We start from the raw sequence: 12447 nt of genomic DNA, 5'->3' as shown, positions 1-12447 counted from the left end.
TCCCGAAGTTGATGGAAGGATATACTATCCTGCTGAACATATTATTACATTTCCAGATTGAAGTTGGGCGAAATAGATTGCCATTGCCAAAAATTAATAGATCATGGATAAAATCCTGGAGAGTTTTGGGAATGAAAGTTCTTTACAACATTGCAAAGAACTTATATGATAAAAAATTCAGATGCTTGTGCCAATATGAAGGATGGACCCTCCTTACAAACAATAGAAAAGAAAAATCTACAATTTTAAAGGAATATATCTTAAAATTTGATACTCATCAAATTAGTGAAAGTCCAACAACAATCTAAGAATCATGCAGATTGAGGGAGTGCCCCACATGTAGACAAAATTGAAGGATTGATAAATAGAAAAGGACCTACCACTACCAAAGCATCTAGCCAACTACAAATAAAGCCAAAGATGAAGAAGCAATAATAGAAAAGCATCTAGCCAGCTGCATATGGAGCCAAAGATGATAAGGCAATAATAGAAGAAAGGAGGTCCCTTTGATGAAAATTCAAAGAATGCATGTGAAAATGTAGACCCCAGGAGGAAAAGAATAGAGAGGCATGTGAGCCTTTTTTCAAAAATCTGATGTATGCAATGATGTAATAGATCAATAATAGTGAGTTTGAATCATGTATAAATAGAGGTATTTGGGAAAGAATGGATCATCTCGAGTTAGAAACCATTCTCTTTCCTTAAGCTTTTTTCAAAACCAGTTTTTCTGGAAACCCCTTGTATACAATATAAATCTTGTATAAATCATTATAGAAATAAAATCTCAATCTTTTGATATCAGAAAGATATGAGTTTCTAAACTTTCTATCCCATAGATTCTTGATAGATTGAAGAAAATCTCTTTCTTACTTTAACAAAGAGAGAATTTTCTTTACTTAAGATCTTTATTCTTAATTCTAAGAAAAGATACAGTGAGGGCAAGAAGCTGAAATAGCAGAATTCTCATTGAGGCAAGAGGCCGTTTAAGGGAGCAGTTTGCAGATTCAGAGCCTGAAGGTCACTCGGTTCTAAGAATACAGATTTAAGAATAAAAGTAAGGTAAAATTATTGTCTTTGTTAAATTTAGAAAGAATTCTTCTAATATATTGAAAGAATCGTAGGGATTATTACTGTTCATGTTTGCAAAAAACTTATCTAAGTATGTTATTATTCATAAAGTTTGCAAGGAATTATTTGAATAATGCCAGGTTATACAATTAAATGATTAGATAATCTGTTAGATAGATTAATGGAAATAATAGAAAATATTTATTCTCAATTAGAGATTATGGATATATTATCGAAGGAATTTGATAATCTTAGTAAATTACATGACAATTATATTACAGATTATGCTAATTTATTAGATCAAAGGATGAAATTATATATTAAAACTCGAAATGAGAGAAATAGAGGAATTTAAAACTATCCCAATAAATTAAAGATATTTTGTGCAATATATGATAAATTATTTCATTAAGGGTATAATAGACATTTTATCAAAAATGAATAGTAGCAGGTCATTTATAATAATGCCCCATTAAAATATTACTTTAAAGAGTTTCTTGAAGCATGATTTCAAAATGACTCTTTAAATAGAGAGCATTTCAAATTAAAAAAAAAAAATTTGGGGGGAAAGCTCTCATGATTACTTCATATGTGGTGGAACTTGTTGGGAATCTACTTATACATGCACAGCGAAATTTAAAATAATTTTCGATTCCCATCTAGAATCGCCTTTGTGTTTAGATAGAAATTGTGATAAGATTGTACCTTTTCAGATCTGCAAACTTCTTTGCTTTTCTTTTCGTTCCATCAACCTTGATTCGCCACCACTGCTGTCCAATTGTCCAGCCTCCAACGGTGATCCACACAGAGAATAAGATTGCAGCTTCTAGGGTTTTCTCTTGTGCCAGCAAGAATAATGAAAATCATATGGACCTCAAACCCTAGCTATGTATTTATATAAACCCAAATGGACTCGGCCCGGTCCGGTCCAATATTTAATTAATCCAATTAATTAAAGACGGTCTGTGAATTAATTAATCCAATTGATTAATTTAGAAATATAAATAACAAATTCAATTAATTAATTTATCCAACGATTGTTAAATTAACCAATTGGCAATTTACAATCTTCCAATTATCTTTTGTGTGTGACCCATTAGGTTCCCGATCACGATGCCTAACGACGTGAAATATTATTTTGATCTAATTAAAATTGATAAATTAAAATACCATTTTAATTTATCGTCAATTCACACTCGCCGTCCCTAATTGACATCTAACAATGTGTCAGGGCAATACATGTGACGGAAAATGTCACGTGGTATGACAAAACCAAATTCGTTTCGTTTACCGTGAAACTATAATCCCTTCATCAATATGATCCGGTCAATTACGAGATATGGAATTGTGTCAATCTCGATCATCGATCATATCTTTCACTCCACTATTAAGTCAATATAAATCGTAAACTCCTTTTCGACTTATGAGTACACCTTGGCCAAGGATTTCATCATCGACTTAATTGAATGAAACGCAGATTATAATCTCCTACTATCTAAGAGTGACGAATCCTTTATTGATTAATCACAACCTTCAAACGATTCTTGACGTACCCGAACGATGTCGTATTAGCGGCCCTTTTCAGAGCAACATCCAACACCGTCAAAGTATGACTGTCCTCATATAAGGTACCATGATGACCTCAAGTTAAATGACCAATTTCACTACCGAACGTTAGAGATTAACCACTGATACTCAGATAGTTATCCATGTGAAATCTCTCGACGGTCTCCAATGTTTTGTTCTATAACAAAATATCCACGTGTTCATTTAAGTGTCACTACACTTTAACTTGTGAGATCAGCTACTTACTTCACAAGTAAGAAATGCCACACGTGATGGTCTATCCGTAATAACGATATCCGTATCTCGTTATTACTTACGACCACGGATGATTTAAAATTCAATCAAAAGTAATTTGTATCTCACAATCACAACTCCTTGTGATTAACAAATTACAAATATTTGAATCTACGGACTTTATTATTTATTTAATTGTCTATTAATTTAATAATAGATCTGCCATTTAATTGCATTAATTATATATAAAAGTATTTATGTCCAAAGTTAATTGGACCTAGGGCATAATACTTACAGAACTTTCAAAAAATTAATGCAACACTTGGTATGGCCTGATGTTCTTTTCTTGTTCCTCAATTGTAGCAAAGAATTGCACGACCTTCTTTGTCTGCACCTAGAGATGGAAAAATGATATCTCAGATTCTATTTTTCTTCTGTTAAATCTAACTTGTTGATTGCATATGAAATTCTTAATTTGCAATTCCAAGTTTAGGTCAAGCACTTGGTTGCCTTCAAGTAGATCAGTCGAACATTTCGTTATCAAATAAGTAAAACTGAATTTAGTAAGACAGATCACCATGAATTGGTACCAATTAGGTTTATGGTCTTAATCGCATGCTTTGGTAAGACAGCAAAATTACTTGCATTGGTTACTTCTGTTGGAAATGGTTATTAATTAGTGAGTTGGGTCAAATTTGAGCTCCAATTTTAGTGGGATTCGTACTACGATTTTAATGAGATCAAACATATTCACGTTCTACTCCGTGAGATGATTAATGTGATATATTTATTTATTGAAAAACATTTAGAATTTAATGAAATATTTGATGTCAAAGTAACTTACTTGAAACTATAAATTAGTAAAGAATTTGATTTATTGAAAATTGCTACACACTTATCTCACATTGAAAAGTTAGGAAAATTTTGTGTGGTTTATACAGTAGAAGTTTGGAAATTAGATTTGAGACCTAAGGGACCAATAGTTCTTGAAATGGGGAGACCTATATCTTATTGGGTTTGATCCTAAATCTACACGCACAATGCCAATTGTCCGATGACATGAGCATGAGTCTGAGTAGAGTCCGATCCTGTCCAGTTTGTGTTTGAGTGCAGGTGGACCCTTATACTATATTATCTTTTTGGATTAAATTGACCAACTTGTAACTAATCAAATTCTTGGGTGCGTAATGAAACTATTTTTAAAAGGCATTTTTTATTTCTTACCATTGGCTTTTTCTGGGTATTTCCTGGTCTGGATCGACTGTTATCCGATTTAACAAACTTAACGGACGTAGTGTTTCATTCTGAACAGTATTGTCTATTCAGATTTAGAAGGTTGTCTGAATAGTGACAACTGTTTTGAAAAGACTTGAATGATGTTTGAATAGCCACAAACAAATCTATAAATAGCCTACCTTGTTGTCAGAATAATCACATTATTTTCATTGCAAATTTTCTCTGCTTTGAATCTCATTCTGATATTGTTCTCAAAATGAAAACATTTCATTTCAGTTCGTTAGAACTCCTGCATATTGCTATGCTATTTCCAAAGGAGACGGAATTTGTTCTAACTTGGGAAGCCCCTTTAGAACCTTTGAAGCCCGCAAATTCATTTTAAAGAAATATCGTGAAGTCGATGGAATCGAATTAACATTCTAATTGTGTTGATCATCTAGTTGTGCCGTTCAAATTACATTACGGTAATTCTGTCAGTAGCTCCGGAGTGAGTTAGCTCCTTCGCTTATGCCTCACTTGGGAGTCACGAGCTTCCTATCACCAACTCCTGAGTGAGTTAGCTCCATCCCTCCTACCCCCACTCGGGAGTCAAGAGCTTTCCCGAACACCCAACCCACTCGAACACAAAAGAAGTGAGCTACCTCCATTAAAATTATTAGAATAGATCATTGTTTGAATTAGGCATCTATGCTCCAGAAATAACTACTATCTATGTTTAGCCCCCGTTTGACCCCTATTTTTGGAAATGAAAATGGGTGGAATGGTATTTTTTGAAAAAATGAGTGGTTGAAAAAAAAAAGGAATTTTTTTTGATTTACGTGTAATTTTATTTTACTAAACATTGTGTGGTTAAAAATAATAGAGAAAAATAAAATGAAACTTAATAAGGGCCAAACGGGGCTGCATTTGCAAGTTGGTGACTTGGTTTCATGGCTTATTAAAATGAAAAAAATCACATTTATTTGGGGATATATAGTATCTAAATGAATGAATTTAATAAATATAATGTTAGAATATAATGTGGATGAATATAATACTTCTTAAAAATTTTAAAATTTTAATAGACGATAAATTTAGAGTGGAATGGATTATGGATATATAAGAATGGTGAATGAATAGAGCAACATTCAAAAGAATTTAAAATTTAATTAATTAATAATAATTATTATAATTCTTAATTATAAATATTATATGATATTCCTTAATAAAAAATATGGGGGTGGAATTACGCTCTACATACCATGCATATTTGACATTTTACATGCTATATTTTGTATACTGGTTACTAATAGCACAATTTTCTGAAAAAATTACAAATCTGACATTATAAATAGGTGAACAAATTAAAATATCATTAAGTGAAACAAAAAATAAAATAAAATCACACCATATACATTACCTCATGTGACGCCTTTGCAGCTATTTTCCAGTTGAGTATTCATTGTAGTTTTATTTTTAATTTTTTTAAATGTGAGTATTAATATAAAATTTTCTATCATTTTTTCTAACTCTAACATAAAATCAATAAAATTAATTTTAGCAAATTAATAAACTATTAAAAATATAGAAAATACTTCAATGGGTTCTTTCAAAATCGTAAAAATTGCTATCCTATAATTAATATTTTTAATGAATAAAAATTAAAAATAATTTCAGACATTATTTCTTATTTTGTAGTCAAAATTAAATTTGTTTATTTTAAGTTGGTTAATTTGCAACTTAATTTTTTTTTAAGAATGCATGTGTAATTTTTACTGGTAGTCACCATGGAAGACATTTTTTATTATGCAAGAAAGCTTTATAGAAGATAGGAATATATAAATACAAGTAATAAAATTATAGAATGGAAATAAAATTGTGTAAATGACATAGTGAGAAAAGTCAAATAAATGTTAATTTATGGAGTGGTAGAAGAATTAGGAAAAAAAAAAAATAATTTTTTAAAGATAAAACTGGAATAGTAATTCAACTTTTAAAGAATAAAAAGTCAGCTGAGAAATCGGTATATAAAACGTAATATAATGTAATACAAAAAGTGTAATATGTTATTTTCGATTATGGGTGTTTTGATCTATTTAACTATTTTAATAGATAATTTGTACAATTTTTCGCAAACATTTTATGTTATGATATTATAGTTTATACTGATAAATACAGTATGCAGAGTTTAAATATCAATAAAGCTCCAAATATAGGAAAATTTTAACAGAATTGATATCAACACCGATGTGGCCAAACCTTATTGGCCTGTATTTTTTTTATTTTTATTTTTTGTTTTCTCATCTTCCAATGGTATCACACCAAGTGTTGTCTGTCAAAATTTTTTGTTAAAAAATTTGTACTAATGGCATGATTGGTGTAAATATGTCCTATACAAGGGTGGATTTTGTAAATTCCCAGAAAATTTTTTAACTTACGAATTGGGCTGAAATACCCAACAAGCTATTGGGCTTTGGCGGCTCTAAGACACGCTACGAAGGCCCCACTTGGTCCAAAATGAATGGGCTCACTGTAAGGCCTACCCATTAATCCACAGAGGCCCAACACAAACACAAAAGAAAAACTATAACGAGACTTTACCAAGAGTTCAACATTTTACTCTAAAGTCATCCGAATTTAATTCGTATCAAATTAATTGGTTTGATTTGGTTTAATTTAAAAATTGTGTCAGTCCGAATCTTCAAAAAAAATAATAATAAATAAATAAATAAAAAATCTAAAAATTTACAAACTTATCAAATTTGAAATTATTTTTTTATAATTATTCAAGACAAAGTCCAACACAACATACTTTTACATGTCTACGAAGCAATCTTGTACTAGGCTTTACACGAGCTAAATTGTCGCAAACCAAGATAGACCAATCCACTTCGACACACCAGGTGATGGGTAAGTATAAAGCCACAAAGAAATAGCATATGCATGTATTTTTGTGTCTACAAATATGTCAACGTTGGTGAAAATTTTAGGGATGTGAGGCACCAAATGGTGGTTGATGGACGTGGCTTCCTCTTGTTTGAATAATTCTTAACTTGTTTAAGCCACATAAGTGGTCATTCGATATATTAATTTTTCACACACACATACACACGCGGCATGTCGTTATTGAACAGTTTAAAAAATAATTTATCTTTTCAACCAACATTTTTTTTTTTGCCACCTACAAAATTTTCAACAATGTCGTAAAAAATTGTACAAATAGATTTATCCTTGAATGATAGTCTCAAAACAATTAACATTTTTTTTTTGAGTCACATTTTTTGTGAAAAATGAATCTTGTAAAGTATTTTTTTGAAGAATCCGGGGTTAAAATGTATGAAAAAATTTAGATTTACGTACGAAATTATTTTATTGACGAATGCACGATTGAAAATGAGTTCACAGAAAATGAGTTTTTGAAAAATGGGCTCAAATAGGGACTTAATTTTACTTGCCATGCTTTCACCATGGGTTTTCGACTACAGTTAAAGGTCATCAAAGTTAACAACAGAAATCAATTGCTGAAGTCATGTTTTTGTGGTGGGTAGAGGCTTTAAAAAAAATACTATTTGTCTAATTAAGTTTGTAACTAACCTTTTATTTGAGAAGTGCTTCTTCTAATATCGTTTAATTATAATGGTTGAGTACCTTTGCTAATTTAACAGTTTTTGCCGTCCATTCGCTAAACCTTAATAGTTTAAAATATTAGCGCACCATTTGTGGTTTAATGGGAATGCTTCAAGGGATCTTGTTTGTTAAAAATGCAGCATTTGTGGGTTTTTTTTTTTTTTTGTGATTTTCGTTTTGTCGAAGAAGATAACCTTTTCTTAATTTCTTTTTTTCCTTTTGTTGGTTTATTTTATTTAACTTTTAATTTTTTTGTGTGAAAAATATGAAGTTATAAATTTGTCCTTTTGTTTGAGATAGGGAAAGAAAATACATTTTTAAAAATTTGAGATGTCGTGACATAAAAAAAAGTTCGAATATAATCTGCAATAAATGAAAATTTTAGAAACTGCAGCTGCAATTATTCTTTTGGTTTTGACCATTTTTAAGTGGATTTAACGCTTAAACTAACGAATTTGGATGAGAATTGGTCTTCCACACTTAAAAAGATCATATAAGGGAGTTGTCCGTCAATCTGAAAGGATAGAGGGTGTTCTACAATAGAGGCAAAAGTAGATGAGTTTTTGCGCCAATTATCCTCATTTATAATATATAATTTTCAATATCATTTAAACAATTTAAATACAACTGAAGGCGCTAGTCTTCCTAACTTTGGAGGACTTGGAAGATCTAAAGTGCCCAACAATATAGACGCTACCATGTAAACGATGGAAGCAAGTAAGTCGGATGAGCACCATATTTTGCAGCAAGTTCAAGATCACGAATACCAGCAAATTCAAGATCACGAATACCAGCAAATCCATGATGCCCATATAAATCACCAGTCAAAAAAATTGAAGAGATCCCTGCAGCATATGCAGCTTTTATATAATCGAGGTGATTTGGTTAACAAGTCATGCGCCGTGTACTTCTATTTTTTAAGGTTTATTAGTCAAGCACTTCTATTTCTTCAAGAACAATTAAAAAAGGAAAAGCAAAAGAAAAGAGAGGCTGTGGAATCTTTTACTGGACTTCTTTTTTAGCGTAAGAATTAGATCTTATGTGGATCCTTAAGTAACTGTTTTTGGTTTCCAACAAGAATAAGGATTACTTTCAATTTTCTAGTGATTTAATGTTCCATAGCTAGAAATAAGGCCAACAATATATGAAGTAGAAGCAACAAATGCCATCAATTGAACAAATGTTCCCTATCATGCAGAGCAATTAATAACGCAAATTAAGAAAACAAGACACTTTAAGGTGATTCACTTTCAATTTCAAATCTATGTCCAAGAAATCTCGTTTTGGAATCATACCATATCAAAGAAGAATTACGATGTGATTTGAACTCACACCTCTCTCTATTTCGCTTTACCATGATATACAAAAAGGAGACATACCTAGTAAATGTGCATATTTCCTAAAGTACTTTTAAAACACTTTCGAAATTTTTGGACTCGGGGACTCTTGCTCCTTGGAACCCCCATCAACCTTACCTTGGTTTGCGGTCAAGAGACAAAATGCAATGTATATTAAACTCTAGACATCCAACAACAAAAAGCCAAATATTTCCATAGGAAATGACTTTATTGCATAAAAGGTGGAGAAACTTTGCATTAAGAATTGGAACGTAATATTGGTAAAAAGAAATCTAAATTTGGCATACCTTTGAAAACATAGCAGCTTCTTGGTCAAACCGTGGACCATCTACCCTGTTTGCGATAAGTGCCATGAAACAATTGTTTCATTTTATAGGTATTATATTTGCTTCAAGCAAAACAATCGTGGTATTATGATATAAAGCAATACGATAGGAATGCGCAAACCAGATATTAATTAACAATAATTAATGGAATAGATGGATATGACAAGCCAAAACATGAATAAACCCAGTTCTTGTTCATTATTAATAAGAAATTCCCAACCACAACTTTTTGGAATTAACTTAATAAAAAAAATAATAATATTAAAAAAAATAAAAAACCTTTATTGATGAATCTTGACAATGCAAGTGCATATGGACCATAACTTTGAGGCTAAAGAAATCAAACCTTTCAATAGTGATGGCTCCCACAAAGAGTGAGGTATCAATCCCCCGTGTCCTCAACTTCTCCATGGTTTCTGATGCCCCCATTAAGGAAATAATCACTATCTTAGTACCACAAGTTGCCAACCTCTGTACTGTCATGCGCAGACATAGAACACGTTATGTGCAAAATTGTAGCTAGCTAATATTGAAACACTTGAGAGTTGCAACCCAACAAATTGAAACAAACAAGTTTAAAAAGAGAAGGGTAACAGATGAAAACATACTTGCCGTTATACCACGTGATACAACATAAATAGAATCTAAAAACCATGCCTGCGAAACATTGAAATATAAAAATTATTCAATAAAAAGCGTTCAACTTACTAGAACGGCTAATGAAGTAACACAGGATGAAACCAAAAGGCCAAAAAAGTAGGATAATGAACAAAATATGTCGTGTACGTAGGTTTGTGTTTTCCTGTATTTGATTTGGTCGTGTTCCATGATTGTATAAATGCCACTATGCTAATTCGAGTCTAGCAGTTTGTTTGGTGCATTTTACCTCATCTAACATTCACGTTTAAACTTCAGGACATTAATAAACGGGGTAACAATGAATGACTATTAAGAAAATATGTCCAGCCCAAACATTAGTTACGCGTTCAGCTGATTGTAGATGCCAGCCCAAGTAAATTAAAACGAACAGTGGTAGAAATTTGAGCAAGTAGAAAAAAATAAATAAATAAATAACTGAAAAAATTATAGTGTAGGGACGTCCGTACCTTGAATTGGCGAGTTCTAGCAAGTTGTTCAATGCCATTTATGGTCTGAAACGTGCAGGGTTTCTCTGTGTTTGAGAAAGAGTGTTACAAGAAGGGTAGGTGGATTTTGAATATGGTATAACTCAACTTATATTGCGAATCAGGCCTGTTTGAGCCCCATTATTTCTTCATTAAAATAAAAAATATGATCGTTATCCATCACATCAAGCCACCATATTTGATTTTTTATCTTTTGTGTAGGATCCATAACGACTATATTTTTCATTTTCATTTTTACAATAATGTGGCTCAAACGAGGGGCTGAATTGTGTGAATCCCTCATAGTTTTGCCTTGAATCCTTGATATTGGATAGTTGATACTACCATGCTGCAACAATAGGGTTAAGTCGAGCATAGAAATTTATAATATTACATTTTTTAAAATTCTATTATGAAAGCTTAACGTCTCGTTATTTTTATTATAGAAAATAAATATAAATTAAAAATAGTAAAATTTTATGCAGTTCTTAACTACACTTTATTTTTAGCTTTTCATTTTACCTTTTATTGTTTTTCCTTTCTTTATTATTTAATATATTTTTGTACAATAATTTAGTTACAAATGGCTAAAATATTCAAATAACCTATAAATAATTCAAGAAGTAAAATATTAAAACTTGCAAATTTAAGGATTAACTGTTTAAATTAAAGAGCATTTTACTTTTCAAAAGTTCCTTGCGTATTCTCTGTCATTTGCTAAAAAATTCACTTGCCATTTTCTGCATCTTGCCAGCAATAAGATTTTTTGCACGTTATAGTTTCTACATATGTTACAAGCACGATTATGAAAACGACACACAATAAAAATGAACAATGGTAACTCATTTAGCCCCTATTTGAGCTCTATTTTAATATTTTTTTGGGGGAATTGTATTTTTGAATTATTATTATTATTATTATTATTTTTTAAGAATGTATGGTCAAGAAAATGAAAAAAATATTGATTTACATATAATATCATTTTATTGGAGAATATATGATTAAAAAGAGTGGAGGAAAAAAAATGCATTAAAATTAAAATGTAAACCAAACAAGGCTCGGCAAGGGAAATCTTACCGATTCCACCCACTCCCACAATTTCAAGTCCAGATCTGGTGGAAATTGATGAGAATTCGTTCTGTACGACATCGGATCTTATTAAGTTCTTCTCCGTGCTCCCGTCTTCATGACCTGCAGATTCTGTACGAAATCGTTTTATGATGCGGGATTCAATGATATCTTCGGCAAAATATGCTGCATACATGATATCTGTCTCCTCATCTTCTGTTATTTTTTGTAAAGAAAAATCCTATTGTAAGGAAGTAACTTTTTCGACAAGTGATTCAATTTGCTGCTTCTCATCAAGAATCAAATATTGATAATCACGATTTAGGGTCTGGCGTAGAATTTGAGCAAGAGAACAAAGAGCACCATAAGCCATCTCTCATACGTGCTCAAAGTATTGAAAGACAGAAGATTGAAGCAAACAGCTTCGTTATAGCAACAAATTAAGGAAGTATTTAGCGAAAGTAAAGAGCTATTTGCAGTTTCTTAATTGAATAAGATGCTTGAAAAACAGAGTTGACTACAGAGTTACAATAAAGTCATTGTCTATGTAATTGACAGACTTCCCACCAAATTAAAAAGTGCGAAGTTCAAAGTCTGAGAACCAAATTATAAATATTCAATAGTTGATTTAGACAATAAGATGATACTTTGAAGGTTGCTAGGAGTTAATTTAATTGGATACAATTAGAAGTAAAAAAGGAACGGAATACGATCAAAATATTATCACAAATCAATTTCTAATCGCACAGGTTATACTCTAAATTTTTAGTCGAAGATTGAGACTCATTTTTGGCATAGTAAATGTCCGAAATTTAATATATTACATTTATAGTAAAATTGTAGCATTTTGACTAAACTTTT

General features: G+C 31.2%; 1 protein-coding gene across 4 annotated transcripts; it reads right to left on the bottom strand.

Moving 5' to 3' along the window:
* Positions 1-8623: 8623 nt before the first annotated feature.
* On the bottom strand, positions 8624-12132 carry LOC111375593. 4 transcript variants are annotated; one of them, XM_022998434.1, is made up of 5 exons: positions 11596-12128; positions 10501-10565; positions 10003-10051; positions 9741-9870; positions 8624-9456 (listed from the first exon to the last, which is right to left on the bottom strand). In XM_022998434.1, exons 1-5 carry the CDS (start codon positions 11780-11782, stop codon positions 9381-9383), a joined length of 507 nt encoding a protein of 168 aa, XP_022854202.1. In that variant the 5' UTR covers positions 11783-12128; the 3' UTR covers positions 8624-9380. The 4 variants fall into 4 exon arrangements, with proteins under 4 accessions (XP_022854202.1, XP_022854203.1, XP_022854201.1 ...); XM_022998435.1 differs by having other exon boundaries at positions 8624-9401; positions 11596-12125; XM_022998433.1 differs by having other exon boundaries at positions 8624-9870; positions 11596-12127.
* Between the last annotated feature and the right edge of the window lie 315 nt (positions 12133-12447).

This window comes from Olea europaea, unplaced genomic scaffold (genome assembly GCF_002742605.1).
Source record: "Olea europaea var. sylvestris unplaced genomic scaffold, O_europaea_v1 scaffold139, whole genome shotgun sequence".
Lineage (NCBI taxonomy): Eukaryota > Viridiplantae > Streptophyta > Magnoliopsida > Lamiales > Oleaceae > Olea > Olea europaea.
Note: the sequence above shows the minus strand (reverse complement) of the source record. Positions and strands in the feature narration are given on the sequence as shown.

Excerpts from the sequence above, each read along its gene's own strand:
- LOC111375593 (XM_022998433.1), bottom strand. The coding sequence starts at position 11,782 with ATGTATGCAGCATATTTTGCCGAAGATATCATTGAATCCCGCATCATA. Across the intron at positions 10,566-11,595 it reads TGTGGGAGTGGGTGGAATCG|AGAAACCCTGCACGTTTCAG; the intron begins GTAAGATTTCCC and ends TCTCAAACACAG. Across the intron at positions 9,871-10,002 it reads ATCACGTGGTATAACGGCAA|TACAGAGGTTGGCAACTTGT; the intron begins GTATGTTTTCAT and ends TGCGCATGACAG.